This window comes from Rhea pennata, chromosome 20 (genome assembly GCF_028389875.1).
Source record: "Rhea pennata isolate bPtePen1 chromosome 20, bPtePen1.pri, whole genome shotgun sequence".
Classification (NCBI taxonomy): domain Eukaryota; kingdom Metazoa; phylum Chordata; class Aves; order Rheiformes; family Rheidae; genus Rhea; species Rhea pennata.
In genome coordinates this window covers 3,788,968-3,814,592 of record NC_084682.1, presented here as the reverse complement: position 1 = coordinate 3,814,592, position 25,625 = coordinate 3,788,968, and the positions used below count along the sequence as shown (strand labels likewise).

At 43.5% G+C, this 25,625-nt stretch overlaps 1 protein-coding gene across 5 annotated transcripts; it reads left to right on the top strand.

Annotated features, from left to right (window-relative positions):
• Nucleotides 1-7,395: 7,395 nt before the first annotated feature.
• Nucleotides 7,396-24,082, top strand: DHX40 (DEAH-box helicase 40). 5 transcript variants are annotated; one of them, XR_009960433.1, is made up of 18 exons: nt 7,396-7,598; nt 7,893-8,038; nt 8,550-8,669; nt 10,211-10,441; nt 10,651-10,717; nt 11,328-11,459; nt 13,485-13,584; nt 14,016-14,102; nt 14,625-14,807; nt 15,403-15,483; nt 16,155-16,312; nt 18,488-18,602; nt 18,884-18,992; nt 19,318-19,412; nt 19,949-20,018; nt 20,428-20,656; nt 22,514-22,767; nt 23,862-24,082. XR_009960433.1 is itself a non-coding variant. In XM_062592612.1 (17 exons), exons 1-17 carry the CDS (start codon nt 7,460-7,462, stop codon nt 22,651-22,653), a joined length of 2,199 nt encoding a protein of 732 aa, XP_062448596.1. In that variant the 5' UTR covers nt 7,396-7,459; the 3' UTR covers nt 22,654-23,773. The 5 variants fall into 5 exon arrangements, 2 of the variants coding, with proteins under 2 accessions (XP_062448596.1, XP_062448595.1); XR_009960432.1 differs by having other exon boundaries at nt 23,780-23,869; XR_009960431.1 differs by lacking the exon at nt 23,862-24,082 and adding an exon at nt 22,862-23,773.
• The last annotated feature ends 1,543 nt before the right edge of the window (nt 24,083-25,625 follow it).

The following is a 25,625-nucleotide window of genomic DNA, read 5'->3' as shown; positions in this document are numbered from 1 at the left end:
CGGCTTGAAGAGCTGCTAGTGGCTCTGTTCCACTCCAGCAAGAGCCGTGCGCGTGGGTGTACACCATGCCTTCCGCAGGCAGCGAGGAAGGAAGCCTGTGCCTGGAGGAGCCGTGAGAGATCAGATAGAAATTCCTGCAGCTTGTGATTGCTCCCCTGTTTCTCATGGACACTATTTATACCCCAAAAGCAGGAAACCCCCCAGGAGCTCCCTCTTAGAGACACCGAAGCAGAGCTGAGGACCCCGGGCTGCAGCCCGAGCCGGGCTCAGCCTGCTGCTGTCCATGTCCTCGCTCTTCCGAAAACTTCAAATATCCCTACACACAGCCTGTGGTTTATATTTGCCCTTTCAGTAAGAAATTGGGGTAGAAATGGCAGGCAATCAGGGAACCACTTTGCTGATCAAGTGCAGGACAGAAGCAGCTGCCTTTTGACTTTGTATCGCAGCTAAAGCACTCGCTGGCGGCAGGGGCCGGAAACAAATGACGGTAATCGGTGTGCAAAGCGATCAAAGGAAAAAGGCTGTAAAAAGCCTGGTGAAAAATTCCTCGACTCATGTGCATGTGGGCGGCCACTGAAGAAAGGAGGAAAATATGACAATAATTTTTTTGTCATGCTTTTGAACCGAAGATAAAGCGGAATCAGACTGCATGCCCCCGACCCCGCGCTCGCCGGCACGCGGCACGCGGCGAGCCGCGCCGGTGGAAAGCACCGCGCGGACAGGAGTGGGACCAGCGATCGGCAATTCCATTTTTAAGATGTTATGAACCAACTTGCTGGAGTGTATCCACTGCTGCATCTCAAGTAAACGTGTGAAAGTGCAAGGGAAGGGAAAAGAGAAGAGATTTCAAATTATTGTCAGCAAAGCAATTTACCCAGGGTTTGCTCCATGACAGAGAAGTTTTAAATCCTCAAGTGAGTGACAGATTCAGGTGGCAAAGAAGCTGGAAAGACGCCAGGGGCTGGGTGGTCCTGGCGGTGCCAGAGGAGCAGGATGCTGCCCTGCAACATGGGGAGAAACTAAACTTGGACCTGCAGGCTGCAAAAAGATGCGATTCCCGGGAGCCCAGATGCAGGCTGCGTTTTCAAGGCCACGACGTTCTGCTCTAGGGTGTTGGAAATAATATTTCTGTGCTTTTCAAATTAAAGTACAGATGAGCAGCAGGCTGGAATATCTCCTTGGCTTTTCATGGTTTCACCTGATCGTGGAATATTATTTGAGGACTGCCTTAGCTCCTACACGCTTATGTTGGAAGTCGAGTGCACAGGATCAGGCATCAGTGAGTAAATACATTTTAATACAACACAATGTATAGCTCTTATGCTGAAGTCATTAAATCTTTGGCCAAGCTAAAAAGGCAGAGTGAATAATGTTTTTAATATGCTCAGGAAATCCTCTGTGTCAGATGAGATCAGAAGAAGCCATTAGAGAGAGTGGAGGGGAGTTCTTCTCCAAACAAAAGCAGAATACTGAGTAATTGCCATTCTATAAACAGAACATCATTTAAAAATTCAATAATTTACCCGGAGTCTAGGGAAGAATCTAAACCTTGTGCTTAATGTAAATGTGGACAGATGGGAAAAAATAGGACCTGCATAACTCCACACTTTATTTTCAAATCTACATTGTACTCAAATCATTATATATTTAAAGGGTTTATTGCATCCTAATGGGAACGGGTTGCCAAATTCCACTCAGAGAAGGTAATCCATTGCCTTCACCACCTTTAGGTTCTTTCTAATTAAAGGACAGAGACAAGGCTTTTTCTGATTACACTCACTTTTATTTCTCATAGAAGTCAAAAAAGCTGCTTGCTTTACAGATTAGATCTTTTTGATGACAAATTCCAGTTCTTCTGCAGGAGGAGAGATTTAAAAGCAGCAAAAGCTGCAACTTAATATAAAACTTAACATGCAAAGATAGTCCAGGTTTCTATTAGTTCCTCAGGAGGAGTATCTGAGTGGTTCTCAAACATCAGTTAACCCTCAAAACACCATTAAAGAATAAAAGTGTTGTAGTAACAATTTCATGCAAAGTTGGGTCAATTTATTCAGCATCCCATGAATCTCTGTCTCTAAATATATTCCTAGGTTCGTACTTTAGCTGTTGCTCAACTAGCAATATGCGTCTCCTTCGTTTCGTGTTGTACTGTAAATCCCAGTGCTCAGTTTAAGAGGTGAGTCCGTGCCGGGCTAGCAATTGTCACTGCTAGAAATGGGCTCAAGCTGCAAAATTTGGATTCAGAGCTCAGAGCTGTTTTGATTTAGGGGGTTAGCTTGCCCGTTATAGCAATAGGAAGCAGATGGGCTTTGCAGGCCTGGTTGGGACTCCACACTTCTCATAAGGTCAGTGTTGTCCAAGTCAAATCAGATTTTAAGTCAGATTCCTTTCTGCCTGTCATGCTAGTGCAGTGCACCAGACCGAAGCATTCCTAAAAAACTATGCCTACTTTGCATGTAAAGGGATAGAAATATTACCACTGCTTCTGTGAGTGATGTGAAGTTGGTGGCAATTGGGAACACTTGCAGGCAGACCAGAAAGGTCCTTACTTTGGATTTGATACATTAAGGTTCCCATATTTTTAGAACTTTATAGCTGAAAGCCGAACAATATTTGCTTTTCATCTAATAAGGGTTTTGTGAGACACACAGTAGGGTAGGACTTGAGATCTTCATAGCAATTTAGCATTTGAAATGCATCTTGCTTCAGTCTGACTCTTCAATGAACTCTCACTCCATGAGACACAACCCTGATTCTTCATCTTCTCAGATCAACCCTAGGTACCTGCTTGGAAGAATCACTTCAGCTGGACACTAATTACTGAACTTAGCAGTGAACAACAGGCACGACTGAGCCCTTGCGGAGAGTGCTTTGGAAGGAAGAAGAGATTTGCGAAAGCGCCGGGGCAGAGATTCAGAGACAGGGGTGAGCCCAGACGCTGCGCAGCCAGCACCAAGGGATAAGCGAATCGTGGAGAAAGGAAGCGAGCTGCTGCTTAGAGGGTGTCTACTCTACGGGCCTGTTCCTTTCACCACGGACACACGAAACGCGAGTATCTGGTAAGAAACCGCTTCGGTCTTGGCTGAGCCTGGCGGCCAGAGCGGCTGAGCTGAAGGCAACGTGGAGGGAGGCGGGAGCCTGGCGCACGGCAGCTAAGATGCTGCAGGGAATAAAGAGTGAAGGAGGGCAAATGTTCAGCCTGGAAAGGCTTCCAGCCTAATGTAGGATTAGTGGAAAGAAAATGGGCTGCACATTAAAATTCATGAAGGAGAACAATTTAAGAAACATGAATAACAGGGCCACAATTACGCAGGGCTGGGGATTTGGGGTTGTTTTGGTTTTCTCCAGTGCTAGTGGAAGAATTGAAGTCATTAACAGGATACGTGCAGCTGCCACGCGCTCTGCCGGGGTTGCTGGATGCTGCTGATACCGAGTCGATGCCACCGAGGGGTTAAACAGAGGGACAGGAGGAAATCGGAAAATGCCACCTCTAGTCTGGAAGGTCACAAAGCCGTTGCTTTTTGGTTGCTTTTTAGCATTAGGAGCAACCAGGGCCAGGCAAATTCCTGTATTAGGCAGGCAGATTTCACAGAACTAACTCTTTTCTTCTTAATTAACCTACAAGTCGCAGCTCCCTGGCGCCAAGGCTACGAGGGAAGTGGCAGGAGAGCCCGTACTCGGGGCGATGCAGGGGATGGCGAGGGCTGTGGGACGGGGACAAGGGCACGTGGCCTCCCCCCTTCATCAAGATCCCATCTGCAGGCTCTAAAACGAGAGGTCTGGCTTTTCTTAACGGCTTACACCCCGGGAAGGGCTCGTGCCAGGGGTCCTGCTCCGTGAGACCAGAGCCTGTGAAACCAGACAGCTGCTCTCTGCTATACTCTTATCGTAGCAAAAAAGAGCAGTGTTTTGTCGCAGGTTTAATAGTTGGGAAACAAAACTACTTGGGGTAGTAGGAGGTGCTGCCGCGTGCACAGACAGACAATTCCGTGGTAGTTTATGATATCCACTTACTTTACTCTAATGGAAATAAATTTAAATCAAAGCCCTGGTGCACTCTAATGGCAAGGTAGAGCCTAAGTAAATTATTGATTATTTTGCACATTTGATAAGGAAGATGGAAGAGGAATGATGTCTAATATACAGAAATAGATTTGAAGCCTCCCATGGGTTATAACGGAAGCACAAGCTTGTGAAGCTCTTAAAATAGCCATCAGCTTTCGTCACGCAGGTACAAAAGGCCTCAAATTAGTGAGCTACTCAAGGTGGAGCTCCAGCGAGCTGGGCCAGTCTCCCAGGGGACTGGTCCTGGGCAGTTCTGCCTTTATATATCTGTACAAATAATTTTACTGGTGCAAGGGCTTCTTGGAAGCTTGTTGTAAATGCTTTTTTCTAGACCACGGAGGCTGCACATCTCTGGTGGTGGCTTTGTGAGAGCGTCCCTGAGTTGTTCCCAGTATTCAGCTCCTCACCTGTCTAGCTCGTGTGTGCGGACTGACTGACGGACGTTGTGCGTGCATGTGCGAGCATATAGACAGCTGAGTCAAAGCCTAATCCTCACCCAGACCCATGGCCTTTTTACTCATACGTGCACTTGGCAGGAGCAGCGAGCACTGGCGCATGTGGCCTCCAAAACAGCTGCAGTGCTGACAGCAAAGTTAAATTTAAAAAGGGTGATGCAGGCAGACGTGTGAAAGTGGTGTATTAAAAAAAAATTAATTGCTGGCCTGGAGTAGATCAATTTTAAAGACAAAAGAAAACAGGCTTTCAAGAGCAACACTCCAGGCTTGCAGCGAGGTCTCTTCTGCCGAACACAATAAGGTTTGTGCAGAAATGTTTGCAGAAGCGGGGTGCAGAGACCTGTTGTGCAGCAGCGATTCGCTGCAGGTCGGGTGTGTGACCGTGGCCGTGTGCAGAGCTGCCCACGGTACCTCCAGGCTTGCAGGGCTCGGGCGTCAGTGCATGGTCTGGGTCCAAGCAGGTGAGCAATTGGTGCGACCATCACCTCGGCGTTTGTACCTGCCGCAGCTAAGCAAGATCTAGCTGAGGGGCTCCTGCCGCAGCTGTGGGCACGCGCAGGACTGCAGCTGAGACGTGCTTTTAGGCTAGACTGATGCTGCAAGGACTTTTCCAGCGTACCAATATGGATATTTTATTTTGGCAGAGCAATTCCCAGCTTGGATTGAGCCATTCGCTGACCCTCACTACCTGCTTAACAAGACAAGCTAGACCAGCAGAAGTGCAGATTTGCTGCTGGGACCGTGTTTTCCGCAGCCTTTTTTAGCAGCAGCCTGTGACCGCTGTTACGGGTAACCTGGCTGTGCTGGCTGGAGACTGCTGTCTTCCGAAGCACTAAACGCAAAGAAAACTGGCTCACAGCCAGTGCCACAAAAACACTGCCTGACAGAAAACCTGCTGGTCCTCTGGCCGCGTTGGTTTACGCTGTTCGTCTGTAGTGAATTTAAAGCGTCGGGATCTTTCTTGTAGCAAGCGGCCGTACTTAGAGAGTCCAGGCACAAAGCACTTGTCTGTCCTCATGCGTTCGGTGTAATTAATAGATGTGGCTTTCTTCACAGCCGTCGAGGGATGCTGCGTTTATCATGGAACGGACCATTTTGGCCAGAGCAAGGACAGGAGATTCCCCCGGGAATTCATCCTTCTCCTTTGGGAAGGCCAGTAAAACCTTAGTGTACAGCTAGGAACAGGAATATTCCCCCTGTCCCGCTATTTCTGGGCTCATCGGGAGGGAAAAGGTATCCTCTGCTTACACAGAAAGAAATAGATATCCTCAGGAATAATTCAGCACAGGAAGCTGGCAGAGCTGCAGCCTCTGTCACCGCACAGGATTTGCAATTATGCGTAAAGCTAAACCTTAGGAAAAGGGCAGATTTTGGTTGTCCGAGCTCGCCTGAGAGCTCTGCTACCCTCAGCAACGCACCCTCCGGCAGCGCAGCTGCGCGGGTTGGGACGCAACGTTTTGGAGTTGTTAGAGCAGGGAATTGTACGAGGATTACTGGGGTCGCCTCCGGCTCTGCCTCTGATTTGCCATGTGCGCAGCCCCCTTAATTTACTTCTCTTTTCCCATCTGTGAAACTGAGATAACCTCACAAGGGAATTGCAGGGTGTGATTCATTACTGTTTATTAGACAGAGGGGAAATCCTTAAATGAATGGTACTATTTTCCAAGGGGACAAAGTTCCAGGCTGCAAATAGTTTGATTAAAACCAAATCTGCTATTGCCTGGCTAGGAGGAAAACAAAGAAATTGAAAAACCTCATGTACCCCATGTGTGCCAAAAGCTGTACGGGATTTAAATACAGGCAAGTAGAATGTGCACGTGCAGTCGTGCATATATATGCATATATGAAAACCAGTAAGGAATTATCAGTGAATGTACACCAAAAAAATGTAATGATAGTATGTTTGAAGTTTACAGCAGGAAGTAAAGCAGTTTATATGATCGCCATTAATTGAGTTACTAATGATGAAATAGCATTAGGAGGTGATAAATACGATACGCTTCCGGAAAGGGATGCACCAGCGCGCAGTGTTTCGGCACACGCTGTTACACTCCTGGCGGACAGGGCTATGTATTGCTTACAGGGGTCTGGAGGTGCTCCGTGTGCTCCTACGAGAGCTTTTCAGTTATTTTAGGTAATTGCTACAAGAGGGTCTCTAACAGAAATGGAGGATTTACGCTGCAGAGTGTCTAAATAGCTTCACCTCACCCAAGGAGGGAAGGTGCAGCTGCCCCAGAAGGGCAGCCAGCAGCCGAGGGGCGGCTTGTGCAGCCTTGGGGAAGGCCTGCCTCTTTCCGGCTTTTAGGTTTTGGGGGTCAGGTTGCTGCAAACGTTTCAGGGCGGTAAGCCAGCCGGTGTAGCACCGGGTACCCTTGCCCAGCTTGCCACCCTCAGGCCCCGGGCCGTATCGGCGTGGCAACCGGCCGAGGGGCGATTCCGCTGAGCGGTTCCCCCCCCCGCTCCCCTGCCCGCCCCGTAGTGTCGCTGTCCTGCCCGGCACGGATCGCTTACGCAGTGTTTCCCCCCCCCAAAAAAAACCGGGACCCGCCAGGCGCGCGACCGCCGCGCGCTCCCGCTCCCCACCCCGGGAGGGCCGGGCCGGGCCTGGGCGGGGCGGGGCCTCCGGAGGGGCGGGGCTTCTCTGAGGGGCGGGGCCTCTGGAGGGGCGGGGCTTCTCTGAGGGGCGGGGCCTATGGGGGGCGGGGCCTCTGGAGGGGCGTGGCTTTTCCCCGAGGGGGCGTGGCACCACGCCCCGCCTTCGGTCATTACGTCTGCGCAGGCGGCGGGTGTCATCGGTGCGCGCGCGCGCGCCGGCGCCGCCGCGCGCGGGGTCACGTGGGGCGCGCGCGCGGAAGGGGAAGGGCGGGGGGTGGCGGTTACCTGCCGCGGCGGCGGCCGTTGGGCGCTGAGGGGTTCGGCCGGGGGCGGCCGCCGCCGCCATGGAGGGCGCCGCCCTGCCCATCGCCCGGTACCGGCGAGCGCTGGTGCAGGCTGTCAGGGACCGGCCCTTCCTCATCGTCACCGGCGAGACGGGCAGCGGCAAAAGCACGCAGCTCCCCAAGTACCTCTTCGAGGCAGGTAACGGCCGGGGGCGGAGGCGGGACCCTCTCCCCTCCCCCAAAGCCCCCTCGGCTGCAGGGCCTTGGCCCCAAAATGTGGCAGAAAAACACAAGCAGATGCAAGTAACTGCTCCTGCCTCCTCAGGGGGGGCTTGGCTTCAGGCTGTGGTTTGCGACTGTGCTGCTGTGTGTGTGTGTTAGACAGAGAGCAGTTGGTTAAACCTTTTAAACTCAAAAAAAAAAAAAAAAAAAGTGTTTTTACGTACCTGCATTTACATATACAGCACCGCTGTTCTCGCTGTCTCCCCTGTAGGGCTCGCCAAACACGGGGCCATTGGCGTGACCCAGCCGCGGCGTGTGGCCACCCTCTCGGTGGCGCGGCGAGTGGCCGAGGAGATGGGCTGCTCGCTGGGGAGCATCGTCGGCTACCAGGTCCGCTTCGACGACTGCACCTCCGAGGTAGGGCTCCAAGGGCCGTGTTTCCCCACGTATGGTTTTGGTGGCGTGAGCTGGTGTCAGTGGACCACAGCATGGTTCCAAAGTGATCTCATTTGTGGGCCCTGTGGAGATGCTGCTGGGTTGCCTTTCCTGGGGCTTGGCGTGTGTCGGAACAGAAGATGGGCTGAGCCTTGAGAACTGTCTGTTCCAGCCATTCTCCTAATGGGAGGATGAAATACATGTAGCCTGAGAGCTTTTATCCTGCTCTTAAACTTTCCAAGCATTAAGATTTCAGTTTTTCCCAGACACTGAACATTAGGCACGCTACTTGCTGTATAAAGGAGTACTTCAGCCCAGGGATATTCCAAACTTTGTTTTGGAATATCCCTTGATTTACTCGGGAGATTAAGTACATTCTAATTTTGCTCTGTGCTAAGCGCTTTTTGTAAGGTGAATATCCGACCTATGTAGAAATGTTTATTTTGAATTAAATATCTTGGACAACAGCTGAATGTCTAATTAAACCTTTCAGGATACTGCAATAAAGTATATGACTGATGGCTGCTTGTTGAGACAAATATTGGCAGACCCTCTCCTCAGCAAGTACAGTATCATCATTTTGGATGAAGCCCACGAGCGGAGCCTCAGCACAGTGAGTATTGTCTTCCTGAATGCAAGTCTTGTTTGATGTTGCTAAAGGAGAAATTATAACTCATTGGTAAAAGTAATAAAGATGAAGTACTTGTCCCTTCTAGTCTGATTTCCATTTAAGGTTCTCTAATAGGTTTACATACTAAAAATCACATCCTTAGTTACTGATAGAAAAGGTTTAACTGAGCACAGAACAGTCTAAGTGATTGCTTAAAGTCTTCCACAGTGAGTCAGTTCCTAGAGTAAGACTAGCACTCAGGAGTCCTGGCTCCTTGTGCCTCTCACTGCTTGAAAGGATATTCAGATTTCACTGAGAGGTATCTGCAGTTTGCAATTTATGACTGTTCATAATAATCCTACATAGCTATTCTCTTGGGTCACTGTTTTGCATTTACTGAATCTGTTTATACCTTTCTTTCACTTCTACACAATTCCCAAAGACTTTGGCTGATTTTTTCCATAATGTACCTCATTTTTATGCTGTCCTGACACCAAATAATTGCTGCTTAGTTTATTGCATGCTGCATATTCTGAAACTAAGATGTTGCCTGTAATACTGTTGGAACTGTTGTAGGTATTGTTGTTTTTCAAAACGGTTAAAACTTGGCGTTGGATGCTTTTCCAGAATTTCCAGAGGTTTGAAGCTATCACAGTGAACACAAACTTTCTGTAATACTTTTTTTTCTTTTAATGAACACCTATCTCACTGTATGGTTGGACATTTCATAGGGTGTGTATACCCTGTACAGACAGATTATGCCCTTTGGGGTTATGGAAGCATCTAGAATGACCTACTATGTGTCAAAAGCTATCAAATGTCACTCTGACCCCTCTATAGCAGAGTGAGACTCAAGTGACCCAGCCCTCAAGAGACTACATTATTCTGTGTCACAGACATTGGGTGGGAGAGGCTGAACTCTGTGAAGCCAAGAGCCTGTCAGTAGCAGGGAATCTATGTCCAGAAAGTCCTGACTAGTGAGCCATGCTACCGAAGAAAGCAAGCAGGCTCTATCGATCAGGCAAGTGAGAGAGTTCTTCCTGAATCCCAGTTCTATCCTCAAACATAGAGTGATGGAAGTGATGCAATTTACATTATGTGTAAGTAACTAAAAATGGAGCAGCTATTTAAACCACTGCAAAGCAGTATAAAATTTGCTAAAGTCATAATAATAAACAGTACAACAAAGAAGTATAGACACTCAGGTACTGTACACTGGACAAAGATGGTGACTTTTAGTAGCTGTAATGTAACTGCTCGCAATGGGCTTGACTATGAGAATGTAAGAATGAAAAGTAAAGAATTCTAAGTTATGCACATTCAGTTTATAGGCTGCAAGAAGAGCTGATAAAACATTCTAGAGACCAATTAATGTGTTTTTGAGAAGACCAGGATAAAGTATGCATGTCTGTCTGAGTGCTTAGTGAAATTGTAATTTTCTGCTATTGCTAGCTAAGTTCGTACGATAAAATCAGTCCCATACATCATCATGCACTTCCAGGAGAAATGAGATACCTTTATAAGTTGCTTCTGTTTTCTGTTAGGACATTTTATTTGGTTTGCTGAAGAAATTATTTCTAGAGAAGAAACCACCAGGTAGGAAGCAGGACATGAAACTGGTGGTGATGTCAGCTACTCTGGAGGTAGACAAGCTCTCAGAGTTCTTTGGACACTGTTCAGTGCTGCATATTCCAGGAAGAAATTATCCAGTCAAGGAGATATTCTGCAACCTGCTTGGCCCGAAGGATACAGCAAGCTCTGCGTATGTTACAGAGGTAGGGCTTCTTTTCCTTTGTTCCTGTGTTATGTTCTGTCTATTCTTGGCATGATTATCATCTGTGAAAGAACACAAGATCCAACTGCTCTATTACTGTGTTCTTAGCATATCGGTGGGATATGGTAAAGAATTAGTACTGTGTGTTTTAGGGAGAGGAATTGAGTTTCCAACTGCAGCTGTTATTCACTTGTTTGTTGCTTGTTTCAGGCTATAAAAGTGACGTTGGATATCCATTTAAATGAACCCAGAGGGGACATCTTGGTTTTTCTGACAGGTGAGATTTTCTTTTGTTCAACAACTGATAATTATTTCAGGCAAAGGATGGCATTACCAGCAAAATGATGTCTTTCCAATGACGGCCTAATTTGTCCAACACTAGTAAGCAAAGAAGGGAAAATTGAAGACAAACAGACACAACCTATGTGAAGTGGTATCTTTCAGAGCGTGGCTAAGTACATTGGTGCCTATGAGATCAGAAGTGAAAAATATTAACTTAGAAGTTTGTGTGTGTATGTTCTTATCCTCTTGTGCCAAATTTCTTCTATATTTGCCTTGTCTATATCACTTTTTTAAATTTATTTATTCAGTAAGGCAGAATTTCTCTAACTACAAAAACTATATCAGTGCATGGGTCAGGCACCCAAAGTGATACATGATATTTCTGTGCAATCATTGTTTATTGAAAAGCCTTGGTGAGAGCACTCTAGGAAAGACAAAACATCAGCTTCGAAGCTAACTCTCGTAACTACCAATTTATTCTTGCACTGGTACTGATGGCTTGGTGGTATTGACAAAGCAATCTTACTCGGAGATGTTGCAAACTAGGAAGGTAGAGTTATAGCTAAATATATTACTTAAATGCTCTTTTTTTTTTTTTTTTTAAGGTCAAGCTGAGATAGAGAGAACTTGTGACTTACTTTTCCAGAAAGCAGAATGTATAGATTACCGCTATGAAGTACAAGATTGTTCTGTTGAAGGCCTGCTTATCTTGCCATTGTATGGATCAATGTCCACAGGTAAGATGCATATAATGGAACTTAGTTCATGTAAATGTTTACTGTAGGAATTGTTATAAACACTGTCCTGTTCAAATAGCTTCCATGTGACTGGAAAAAAAGGTATTCGTCAATCTGTTTGTTACAATACTCTAGCGTTGTTCCATTCCTTTGTTTGTAGTGTTCTTAAACTAAGGAAACTTCACACTTCTTTTGCCCAGAAACCTCATGGTAATATCCATATCCTACTGGAAATGCAGAGATTGCTTCACAGGATAGAATGAAGGTCTCCAATTTAGGAAGGTGATGCTGGGTTACTGAAAACTCAGTCTTTTTGTTTATGCATAAAAACAGAGTTCAGATCACGCGTGGCCAATCATGTTTCATGGGGAATGCATGTAGTTATTTGGCTGGAAGGCCTGGATAAATTTTGCTGCACGCTTGAAAAGAGATTCTTGATTCTAATACAGGCACTGTATGCGTACTGAAATTTCCAGTATTGGGAAAAGTGACATGCCAACAAAAACACGAGGTATTAATGGGCTTTGACTCTTAGAGGAATTTTGCAGTGGTAGCTATCTTGCAAAACTGACACATTCCACAGGTCGCATTGGGGAAATTCTTCTACTATGCTAGGGAGTTTCTAGCCGTAACCAACTCCCCTTATTTGCCCTGAGGTCTCTTGTTAGAGCCATTATCCTTCTAGCTGAAGACTGATAAGTCTTCTGTCAGAGCCTGTTAGCTCAACTCCATATGGTTAATGGGATTCATTTTCATATTTTTAATGTGTTGTCCTGAAAACATCGTATCTATTTCTGGCTCTATATTGTTATGGGATGGTGAGATACAGTAGTGATTGCCCATTTTCAAACAAATTATTTTGTAGCTGTTTTTAAAAGGGACTGGACCTAATTTATTTTGATTATTTGTATGTGTTGCTATTTCTTTACTAAAAAATAAGATACTGCAAGTAGATTTTCAGTGATGAGAATAGACCTACAAGAGAAGATAGAAAGAATACAGTGTTACCCAACATAGAAAGTGAAGATTATTAGAATGAGTCACTATTTTATTAGGCAGCAATACCATGGTTGGTTTTGAAGAGTGAAAAACAAAGACTGTGACCTTTATTGAACACACATGCTGTATTTTCAAATGATCTTGAGTGTGATGTTTGAATGCATGGTTGCAGTACATAAAACGCCAGGAGACTGAATAAGTGTTCATAAGAACAGGGCAGTAATTTTGGTCTGGAAGTGCTTCTGAAAGGGGAGATTCCCAATGATTTGCAGAGAGGATGCACAGCTTTTATCCTCTCAAAAGAGTGAAATGAAAAGTTGCATAAAAGAAGAATGTAGCTTCTTTCTTTACACTGGTTGGCATTAGACTGCTGGCTAAGTTTTTTTTGTTTGTTTGTTTGTTTGTTTCTTGGTTGTTTCTCGGGAGCTGTTTGAATTGGCTCTTTTTATATACAGAAAAGAATTTTCCTTATAAAGCTTTTAACACTTTAAGCATAGTATTTTAAAAGAGAAAATTTCAGAGGATAGTTGAACGTCCACCTCTCATGTTCTTTTCTTGGAAAGTCAAATGAATTAATAGAAATTGCATATGCTACAGGTTAAAACCAGATTTTCTGGAAATATGATGGTTTTGTTTGAATCTTTCCATGTTTAATCTTCACTTGCTGTGATTGTTAAAACCCTTGGAATCCTTTGTGAAGATTCTGTTAAGACCAGCCATCTTGTTTGTTTTCCTAGCTCTGTATTTAGGAAACCTCCAGGAGGATTGGCCTTTCTTGACCTCAGATCTTCCTTGAAAGGGGGAAACAATAAAAAGGACATTCTGTGATTCCTAACATACATTGAAGTAATAGCTGATCTCTAAGAAAGAAAATGCTTTTAAAGGTTCTGTGATTCTTTTTTTAATTACATTCACACTAATTTCACTATGCGTTTAAGTAAGCTTGCCAAGTGTTAGAGATGTGGTTTGACATTAGAGCATTTTAACGTAGCGAACTGTTGTTGAACAGCCTGTCTGTCATTTCAGATCAACAGAAAAGAATATTTCTGCCAGCTCCTACAGGCATTAGAAAGTGTGTGGTATCAACAAACATTGCTGCAACATCTCTGACGATTGAAGGAGTCAGGTATTTCCTATCCCTATTAAAAATTGTAACAGAGAAAGTTCAGAAAGTTCTACTAAATTTGGAAAAACTCATCTGACTGCTAATATACCTGCCCAATAAATTATCTGCTGCCTTCTTTTTATATGCGTAGGGAATAAAAGGCCTAGATATTGTTACATAGTCTTACTCATGGAGTCTAATTTCGAATTAAAGCCCTGTATCCCAGCTCAATTAAATCACTGTAATTTCTTTTTGTGTAGGAAATGTTATGCACAACATCCTGTAAACTGAATTATTACAAGGCTGCAGCTGGCCAGCAAAGTACAACTGCCTGCTTGCAGTGATTCTATGGAAAGCATGTTCTCCTTGCTCTGATCATATGCACGTGCCAGTTGCTACTCTGCTATTTGAGCCTTTATTCTCCTTTCTGATAGAGTTTACATCTTTTTCAGGTACGTGGTAGATAGTGGATTTGTGAAGCAGTTGAATCATAACCCCCGAGTTGGCTTGGACATCCTGGAAGTGGTTCCCATTTCAAAGTAAGTTTGAAAAAGGTCTTTTGCTTCTTGTTTCTGGGAGCTGATCTGACAGGACTCTGTATCAGTCCTCTTTTGAAAGAAAAAAAAAAAAAAAAAAAGAAGGTTGGGGAGAGAATGGACCTTTGAGGCTCTGTAAACTTAGCCATTTTCTTTTCTGCTACATAAAAAGTATTTGGGGAGGTATAATTTCTTATAAGAAATTATGAGCATTAAGAAGGAATTAAAATGTATTATCTGTAGTCTGAGCAGTAACTTGCATGTCATTTTCTGTTTGCTGAGTACAACAGCCTGACTGAGAGAAGCTTCAAAAATCTTCCCTTGCACAAAAATACTCTTTCATTCTGTTAGTTCTTATATAGCTGGATTTCTTAGCTGCTACATGATATCTTCTGTACAAGCACAAAAATTGCTATTATTTATCATAATTGCAGTGTGCTTGTTTGAATAAAATAATGGATCAAGGAGGTTTGTTTGTTAACCATCAATGGGGGGTTTGTAAACCCCCCATTTTCTTTTCGGCAGGAGTGAAGCAACGCAACGAGCTGGCAGAGCTGGCAGGACATCATCTGGAAAAAGCTATCGGCTATACAGCAAAGAATTCTGGGAGCAATGTATGCCTGATCACACTGTCCCAGAGATCAAGAGAACCAGTCTGACATCTGTGATCCTGACCTTGAAGTGCCTTGCTGTGCATGATGTCATCAGGTAACCTCTGTGGTGGGGGGATTATCATTTTTCTCCTGAGCCTCAGCAGCAAGGCAGCACAGGCACAGCAGCCTGCTGGCGGGAGGTAGGATTAGGTCCTTGGCCAACTATGACAGTTCCGTACAGTCAGCTTGTCAGCTTTTCTGCTGTTCTTCTCAAAGTCTCTAAAGCCGGGTCGAATCTTGAGCTCAAGTTAATTTTGAGGTTCTGCCAAAACAAACTCCTTATCTTCAAAATCAAACAACTGTGATCTTCGTTAATAAGGTTCCTTAAAAATATTGTTGTATAAACATCAATATTTCAAACATCCAAAATGTTTCATCTGTATGATGTTTAATATTTGGATCATGCAGGGACAGAAAACGCAGTTCACTTTGCACGTGCCATGCTGGGATGTGTCATTATAATTCTTTACCATAAGGCTGTGCATGTAGTAGTACACCCATATACTCAAGACATATGTACTCCTATTAGTCTGTAAGTATTACTGAAGGGTTATAGGAATACTTTAATAAATAGGGAAACTAACAAAATTAAAGTGAGTCTGAACAGTGAGATTAACTTTTTTAACTGTTATTTTATTTTCCCCCAATAGATTTCCCTATTTGGACTGCCCTGAAGAGAGGCTTATTTTAGAAGCTCTCAAGCAACTTTACCAGTGTGATGCTATTGACAGGTAAAAAATAAATTCTTGTAGTGACTACATCCCTTTGAGTATAATGGTCCAACTGAATTGGTGTTAATGAGTTGTTCATTTGGACTAAAGGACTCCCCCAGCAGTAAAATGTGTTTCTTAATTTGACCGGGAAGTTAACTACTGGCTTTTAAATATACCCTGAAGTTAGGGTTAGAGCATGACTTAGGCCTTGATAGATACAGGTTAATTTCTGCACATGCCCTAGTGTTCCTGAGTGACCTTGGACAGATTACCTCAATGCTCTGTGCTGTAGTTCTCGGTAGCCGATCCCAGGGCCATTGTGGCAAAAGTGCTTAGACACTGGCTGTGAGGCCCATCCAACAAGTCAAGACAGGAAGAGAGATCTTGTCCTAAACTTCTAGAAATTCTTCTTGCCAAAAACCCTCTTAATCTTAAGCATCTGACATACTTAATACACTACCTGGCATTACTGTGAAGCCAGCATAAGCAAATTGGAGGAAGGACTTTTTTGCTTCATGCTTCAGGTGCCTTTCTGGGTGCTTACGCAAACTGCGTGTTGGCACAGCGCAGAGGGGATTGCTTCTTTCCTTCTATCCATATACGATAGCTGACTTTGTGTTTGCAAGTTATGATTTATATTTTAAATGTAGTTTTGTTGAATCATATTTGGATCTTTTTCCTGGGGTAAGGAGAGGCCACGTGACAAGACTTGGTGAATTTCTGGTGCAATTTCCCCTCCCTCCTAACCTGACCTGTGCCGTCATAAAAGCTGCTTCTCTTGACTGTGAAAATCTGCTACTTCCCATAGCAGCCATGTTGTCTGTGGAAAATGTCTTCATTCGTCCAGGTAGGAAGTCTCTTACCTCAAAGCAGTCTTGGACAGGTGGGAAATTCACTTTGGACTGGGACATCCCAGGCAGTGGTTAGGCAGCACACATTGCTTCACCTGGGGATCCTTCCTGCAGCTTTTGTGTGCGTGTGTGTGTGTGTGTGTTTTCCTCAGTGATCTCAAATTTTTCTATACTAATATTTGATGAGGTCATAGTGTCTTATCAATGTATCTCAAGGTTATAAAGTGGTAACTGATTCTGTATTTTGAATAGCAGTATTACAAGTCTTTACCTGAGAGAAAAATAACCCTTGTTGGGGAGTGCACTAGCGTCTACATTTGGGCCCAGTGCTGGTGGGAGACCTGAGTGTTTGCCTTGAAATAATGCCTTATGCAGTATATTGCAGCATGAATAAAGTTTCCCCAAGCGCAATGCCTTGTCCCCCAGAATACCTCATAGTGCATATGCAGGAAGAACATAAGGCTAGGACAAGTGTACGGTGGCACTTTTCCCATGCGCTCTTACAGCTTTCTGTGCTCTTGAAGAGAGGGACATGTTGAGCGCTAACATTGGACAGCAGCTATTTCAAAGACTTCAAAATGGTACTGAATTGAGTTGTATCTGGCCCAAGGCTGTGAGCTGCAAAGCTGCACATGGGTGGACTATTGGATTGCTGAGAGGTCATAAGGGTAAAAACTGTTAAGGGGGGGGGGGGGAAATATGAAACCCAGAACTCACCACAGCAGATGTCTTGCTGTTGGCATTTGCTTTTGGTCCATGTACAGATAACAAGGGCTGATTAGATTTGATTCTAAGGAATCTGGTTGCCTCTGGAATGGTTTCTATGTTCAGTGACTCTTTTTAACTAAATAGGCAAAGCTGTCTGGTTACTGTGAGAAACTCAACCTGCCACTGCCTCTGTTTGCAATGTTTTTCTGACTGAATGGAAAATGTAATTCTGTGTTGTTTCAAGCAAGCGTCTTTCACTAGGGGCAAGCTCAGTCTCTTACGTTCGCCTCCTCTTCAGTCACCCCCACCCCCTTAAACTGAGAAAAGACTGTATGCAGCAAAATCATGTGGGAGAACTTTGTCCTTTCTGGTCACTCATTGGCTCTTGTCCAGTTAACTCTGTAGTCTATTAACTCTATCTGTTAGTTTAACAGCTAAAGACGCTGCTGATAGTCAGTACTGAAAGCCTGAATTCTGCTCTGAGGTCTTTCTCGTTCCCACAGATGTGCTTTTGCTTTCCCATCCTCCATCTGGCAATATGCCCACGCTCTCTCTTCAGCTAGCTACTGCACCCATGCACGTTACTTTGCAGCAGCATCACATATGTTAGGACAATCCCATATATTAGGATACAAACACAGAGACTCCCATCCTGAAGACACTTGTGTGCAATATGTATATGAACATACCTCCTTACTTCAGTGGTGTTATTAGTAATACTTGCAAACTTCTGACTTCATCTGCAGTGCAGCAATGCAATACGTTGGTCTTTGCAGTCACATCCCCCTCCACTAAGGAGAATAAGTTGTTCTGGGGAAGAAATTGTTTGAATATTCAGAACTTGAAATAACACATTGGGAATGTTGCTTTGTGTAGTATGTGCTTAGCGTTTGGTGAAGGGGAATTCCCACTAAACTCAGATTGCATGTGTTTTTGTAGAGTTTTTTTTAATTATTATTTTTTTAAGCCTCCATTACTATGGCTCTTGAGTGATAGGACAAAGGCTGAGTTCAGCAGATTAAATGGTGCTATGATGGGATGATTTCAACAGTCCTGTTTTTTCTCTCAAGGTAAAACTTTGATCCCTGAGAACTATTTGTTTAAAGGTGCTATTCCTTTATCTTTTTCATGTTGTTGTTTTAGACTACTCTGATTGTGAGGGAGCAATTTGTAGTAACCTTTCTTTCTAAGAGACTGGAATTAGCGGTTCCATCTCTAGTGCTGACTGAGATTAATCACAGATTTAATAGCATCTATATATTCTTGTCTGGCAGCAATAGAAGGGGGAGGGAAAAGTGTAAATGCACTGTGTAATGCAGCTGTGGAGGAGAAATTAATCTAAAAATAACATGAATAAAGAGCTAAGATACCAAATGCGCTGTGAAGAGATGCTAACAGAAAATGAAGTAAGAGTGATAAATAAGAAGGACTTTAACAAAGTGAACTATAACTTATTTCCTCAGGTGAGCCTCAGAAACAGAAGGAAGCAGAACTTCGGCACCAGGAACTTTCTTCGCAAGTGGGAGGATGTAATGACTTTGCAACCCTCTTAAATATTTTTGAACAGTGCAAATCAAGGTATAAAATGATTCCCTGAAGTAAGTGGTTTACGTTGCTCATGACTTGCAGCTTGGTGGTTTAACCGTGTAACATATACATGTGTACATGTACTCATACCTAGCTGCAGATATCTTCCTTAGTGTGATACAGAATTCCTATCAAGGCACCTATTATGTAACTAACAAAGTATCTGGCCGTGTAGGTTGCCTTCTTTGTACCATCGTAACAAATAATAGAGGCAACTTTCTGCCTTCAGCTTACAAAGAGCTTCTTTATAATACCAGTATTTCTGTTCTCAGCAAGTCTCCTTCAGTTTGGTGCCAGAAACACTGGATCCATTGGAGAGCTTTAAAATCTGCTTTTAGTGTGGAAACACAACTTCGGGAAATAATCAGTAAACTGAAACAGGTGAAAAGTATGCTTTTAAAATGTAATTGAGTTATGTAAGCTTGTATGTAAGACATCTGCTGGAATACTGAGCCTTTTCCAGATAGCTGTTGCCTTTCTCTAGTAGAAACTCATCCACTTAGATTTTTATTACAGCATCCTTGCTGTAGCTTGTGTAAGTAATAAAGGTATAGTGGTGGTAACAAGCAGAAAGAAGGGTTTTCTTCCTTTTCTCATGTCTTCTGTGAGGTGTAAAACACAAAGCTTAAAATGTCTGGGATGGAGAGAGTGTTTCTTTAACAAAGACTCTAATTTTTTTCCTTTTTTTCCCCTCCTTTTTATGTAGTTGCCAGACTTCCCTAAAGAAAAATTTGAAGGCTCCAGAACTGAAATACTAAGAAGATGTTTGTGTGCAGGGTATTTTATCAATGTAGCGAGGAGGTAAGGGAGTTTGCAGAACCTGATTTTTTTTTTTTTTTAGCTACATATTGAAACAGAATAGCTAGACGGCACTATTGCTGAAAGTAGCTACTGCAGGTAAAGGCGGCCTTTGTACATTGGTTGGAAGCCTGGTGGCCTCTCTGCCTTTGACTCTCACTATGTTCTTAGAAAAACTAAAATGCCAATGATGTAAGCAACTTGTCCATCTGTGAAATTAACTTGCAAGCTGATAAGCGGTTACAGATACTAAAGTGCACTGAAGGTGTCGAGTGATCATGGGTACCAAAAAGACAAAAATCCCAAACACTTTGGATCATTGCGTAGTTAGACCTACAGGGCTACTGTTGTAAATTAGAAGGATATATTTTATTCCTCATCTGTTTTTTACATTTATTTCTGGAATGATCTTGCCTTACTTATATGTTTGAGCATTGTCTACTCTGCTGATGATGATTTGCTTAGTTTGTGTTGCTGTCTAATCACAGCAAAGTATGTTTCAGTGTATATAAAAATAAAAAAAATCACAAATTTCTTAGATCTGCAGGCAGGACATTCTGCACAATGGACGGACATGGCAGCATGGTCTATATCCATCCTTCATCTACGGTAAGTTACTGAGTTCTATTAATAAAGTAGCAAAGGATCTACAAAAGAAATAAGAGGTAGATCACTGTAAACTCTTCATCTTCTGTTTGATTTGTATTAACTTATGGCCAGGAGAAACACTGGTGCACTGTCACTAGAGTACAGGGTTCTTTGAACATGGGGAAGAGCCTTACCTCTTCAAATATGATGTTTGGCTTACAAAAGAGGTACAGCATAGATTGAACTCTCTCTCTGTCTCTCTTCTGATTTCCTGTGCAATTTTAAGCAAGTCATTATGCCTCATTTTCCCTGTCTGAAAATTCAGGGTATACCTCACTTACATCTGAAGCATTGGGATACTCTAGTTGATGGTAGTCTAGTAACAGAAATTATTTTCAATCAGTTCTGAAGTACTCTTATTTTTTTTCAGTTGTACAACCAGGAGACTCATCTTGAGTGGATCATCTTCCATGATGTCGCAGTGACATCCAAAATCTATGTCCGGACAGTGTGTCCAATTCGCTATGAATGGGTCAAAGACTTGTTGCCCAAATTGCATCAAATCGATGCATATGAATTGAGCAGCGTGGCACGGGAAGAAGTAACTGAAGAGGAAATAACCAAGTGGAAATGCAAAGAGGACCTTAAAAGGCAATTTGGTAGGCACATTACTCATCCCATAGATACTAATTAGTTGTCCTATTGGTGATTGTGGAAATGCATGTGTATATTGTGCCGCTGAATGGCATAATTTTGTAATAGGAGCTGTTAATGTGGGTGTGCTTGCCTTGCGCTGTGTGTAGCACTAGTTTTCATGTCTTACTACAGCTCTGCGATCTCTCTTATCCTGCCTTGGCTCTAAATGCAGTGGTGGTTGCATACTAGTTCTTGTCATGCTCTGTTTTCCTCCAGGTTTGCTCTAGCTGACAGGAGCAGAACTTCAACCAGCAGTGAAGACGAGAGTTTTGAGTTTAACTGTTTTTTTTTAGGTTTGGGAAGGGTATTTCTCCTCTAGCTGTAGAAATTACTAGTTGCTAAGATAATACCATCCTGAGAGAGAGAGAAACATGGTAAGAGCTATATATATTAAAAAAAAAAAAAAGGCAACTGATAAGTATCACATTTTGGTGGATGTGATTTTTCTGACAATGAGTTTACAATATGCTTAAATTGTCTTTTTTAATTTAAAAAAGGTGCCTAATAACTGATGTAGTCACTTGACATTCTTTGAATTTTTCTGTCAGCAGGTTTAGGAAAGCAGCCAAGTATTCAAAAGGCCTCTTTACTCTTGGACTGACTGTTACAAAACATATATTTAATATACAGTGCAGGCAGTGGCAGTGCAGATTCTCTTTAATTTCTCTGCCATTGGTTATATTGTAGACTCTTGTACTCAAACCAGAATCTCTCGTCTGCATTATTGTATAGAACAACCATTTGAAATGGTAAAAATATGAATTGTTCATAAATTTGCTGGAAAAGATATTTCTGTTACTGGATAAAGTAGGGGAGCTTCATCTATTTATTTAAAATCCAATGAACTGAGGTTTGTTCTCTCTCTTCTCGCCCCTCTTTTTTATTTTGACTCCACTAGAGTTGTAAATGAATTTGAGACTAATAGTGACCTTAAAAATGTTATGTGTCTGTGAGCTTACTTAAAAAAATATATAATAATAATAATAATAATAAAATATGTAGGTGGCTGAATAGCTGACAAAGGCTTAGTTATTGCCCAGTGGAAGGAAAGGCTGCACCGTGAGTTGAGCTCCTATTTTGTCTCTGGGAGCAAATACTTACAAATCCTCCAAATGTGAGTGCTGATTAAAGCTCCGTCCTCGTATCAGAGAATCCAGCACTAGAGCCTTAGAAACAGGCTGCAGTATCATTTACACAATACTTTGTTTTTTCATGGTCTTTGAATGATTTTTTTTTTTTTTTTTTAATAAAACTGAAAGTATCTCCTGCTTCTCTCTCCTTCTGGGAGAAGTATTCCCAAGGTCTCAGCTCAGTTGGGGGTAAGAAGGAATGTGCATTTCTAATGGTGTCTAATCTGGAGTATTGACTTTTTAGATTCCTATATCTGTGTGTTATCCTCCCTCCTTCTTGTTTATTCTAAACTTTCTTCCTGTTCCCAGTGCTCTCCCTCTCCTGCCTAAACTGGAGTTTGTGATATGTGATTTGGAGAAGAAACTAGTACACAGAACACAAGATGCAGAGTCTGTGTTGTAAAGCAAGCATAGCAAGATATATGTTTAGGGGCAGGATGACCCCAACTGCAAATATTGACATGGGAGTTAAGATACAATTATTTTTTTCCTCCCTGCTGTGGTACAGTCCATCTTCTCTGAAAGCCATTAAAATGGCTGACTGGTGCTTGAAAAACACTTGAGTTTATGTTGAGGTTTGGGTTTTTTTGATATTTAACAAATGTGAGGAATTATAATGCTGTATTTTGGGGGGGGAGGGGTTGAGCACAGAAAAGTATATTTATCTCTCTTCCCCCTCTCACCTCTCAGAAGGAGTCACAGATAACTCTGCTAAGAAGATGGAGAGAAGGAATGATGACGTATCAATACTGAATGCCCGAGCTCGCTACCTTGAGAGAAAGCAGCAAAGAGCCCAGGGTTTAAGTGGCCCACTGAAAGGAATGGGTTAGTACTGATGGATGCTCTACTCCAGTGTGAGGAAAGGTCATTTGGTGCTGCTGTTCTGGATATGTTTGCATAATGCAAAATGACTTACAGGAATGAGAGAGAACTTCTGGTCTGTGGTAAGTTTAACTGCCTGTGTGTACAAACATGATCTTCCTTCCTGTATTCAGCAAGGAAAAGTTACCAAGGTGTTTTTGTTGCTGTGTGTCACAGGCAACAATTTACTGACCTCAACTGTGGGTGAAGACATGATGCTTACAGTGATGCCAGTTCTGTGGCACTTCATTGACTTAGAAAGGTCTCAGTGGTCTGGGTGACATTATCAATAAAATTTTCTTTCTTCTTCTTCTTCTTTTTTTTTTTTTTTTAAGGAATTGGAACTGTCACTTTTTAATCTGTTTTACTGTATATGGTTGTGGTTATATCATCTTTTTACGCTTACTCAGGAAAATTTGTGGGAAGTCATCTTTTAATGATGGAACTGCTGGGACCTAAAATCAGAAAGATGTTTGCCACATGCATTTTCTGTGGCAGACAGTATTATTCCTACTGTGTGTTGTACTGTACCGTGTACAGTGATGGTTCTGGGTGAAGCTTTCTTTGTATGTAAAGTATTTTGTAGATGTATCTTCACATTACTGTCAACAATACACAATTTTTGTCAGAAATGACTAAGCATTGCGTGTTTTTTTCCCACTTGGCAAAAAGACAGCTGTCAATCCAGTTGTTAGCCAGGTTACATCCTGCAGTCCATCAGCAGGCTACTGCCTACTAGGCTGGGGGAGTTTTTTGAGGTTAGTGGCTAATATATGGACTATTCCTAATTTGTACAAAGAACGCGTGAAGGCATAAAGAAATCATAGCTTTATCTTTAGTCAGGTATAGCAAAGCAAAAAGCTATGACTGTCTTACCTCTTCATTGAGAAGGAGACAAATTGTAAGCATTTAAGATTATTAAGGTGACAGTAAGAGATTCAGTGTGGAGCTTGTCTGTCTTGTTCTGGTTCATTTTTATGTTTTTACATTTTATACAAGAGAATTTCTGAAATACTAGAAGAACCTGGTGCCATTTTTCATGTCTGAGCTGTGTGCAGCAGTGTTATCTCCTTTACATGCTTTTCTCTTATCTAGCTGAAGTGTCTTGGAACTTTTTTTCCACATGATCTCCACTGTGGTCCTGCTGCCACCACTGACCCTTACTGGCCTTGCATAGAATGGATAGGCAGGAATATTCTGCTGTCTTCAATGGCTGCCCTCTCCTGTAGGCGTTTGCTTCTGTTTGATGTGGTAAGCCTTAGCACTTGGTGTAAAAATGTTAGAAATTCCACCTCTAGTGTGCAGGCTGCGGGCCTGACCATAAGCTCTTAAGGCTTGGATTCTCTTCCAGGTTACGCTACGAATGTTATGGACCTCTCTCTGTGATTGTACCTATTAAAATGTAAAAGATAAGTGTGTTCTGTATGCTTGCCAAGCCTTCCTCAGGAGGCATAATTCAAGTGTCCAAGAGTCATCATCCAAAGAGGCTTCAGGCTGAGTGCTACCTGTGCTGTTGTAAGAGGCTTAGTGCAGGTGACGCTGTAGGTGTCAACAGCAATAGCAGGAGCAAGCAGTGATGCCTGCAGGTGCTGTGCAGGTTTTGATCACACAGTTCCTAACTGAAGATTTACTGCTGCCTCCCTCTTTTCTGTGCACACAGAACGCAAAGGGCAGTGAGATTAATGCCTTCCTCTTTCCTAAGGGAATGGGTGAATGAAACAATTACTGGTTGTGATCAATCGTTGTAGGAAATGGCATGCCTGCGAATCTTCTCGTGTTGGGCCCTTTATCATGTGCCCAGATGGAAAAGGGGTTTGTTTGTTCTTTGAGCAATAGCATGAAACTCAGCTTTCCAGAAGCCAGCACGTTTTCTTCACTAAACCTGTAGTCTGAGTTCTGCAAAGACCTACAAATCATCACCATTTGCTTTGACTTTTTATTTTCCCCCCTCCTTAATACATTTGCGATATCCTAGCCACCTGCAAGACAGATGCACTGCATCTGAGATCAGGAGCTAGAACGCCTACTCCTGCCTGGGGCCATATATGTCTTGACGGATCATAATGCTAATATTTCTTTTGATTTTTTTCTTGTTCGTTGTAAGGGATTTTGCTGTTTTTTTCCCCATGTGTTCCCGTGCTGTTAAGAGTACCCCAAGTTGTTAATTCTGGGCAAGGCAAAAAAAAAAAGGTATGAGGAAATAACCATGAGATTGCAAAATAAGGAAAGATACCAGGAAAACAGCAGTGAGGTCTGCTGCGCTGTCTGTACACTACAGCACACGTGGCCCCGTTTTAAGCATTTTGAGTACCGCATGTGCTGCAGTAATAGAGTAAAAAGACTAAGTTTTATTTATTTATATGCCGCTTGAGCAGCGATCTAAGTTAATAAATACAGGAGGAAAGGTGAAGTTTCATTACGTTACTAGACTTATTAACAGTGTTCTGCAAACAGAGGCCTTTGGACAATCCTTAGAGCTTCAAGGGGCGAGTGAAGGTGCGGGCTATGTTCGTGCAAGACAAATCCTCTCCTGCCGCGTTGCTGTTTGCTGCCTTAAAAAAAAAAATGGGGAAACGAGCTCCATGGATCCGGAGCGCGGTTTGGTGGCCAAAATACAGAGATTTTTGTCTGACAGGCGGGAGAAAGGGTGAGAAAACGAGGGTGTCTGGGGGCTGCAGGTCTCCGGCGGCGCCCCCCCCTCCGTCGCCATGGCAACCGCGACCCCGGCCTGCGGAGGGAGACGCGGGCCAAGGTCACCCGCGGCGCGGCGGGCCGGGCCGGGCCGGGCCGGGCCGGGCGCTTTCCCGCGCCGCTGCCGCCGCGGGACGAGTCACCTTGCCCCGCCGCGCTCCCGCTTCACGTGACCCGCCGGGGCGACGAGCGCGGAACGGAAGTGACGCCGCCGCACCTCGGTCGCATGATGTGGCAAAAAAAAAAGACC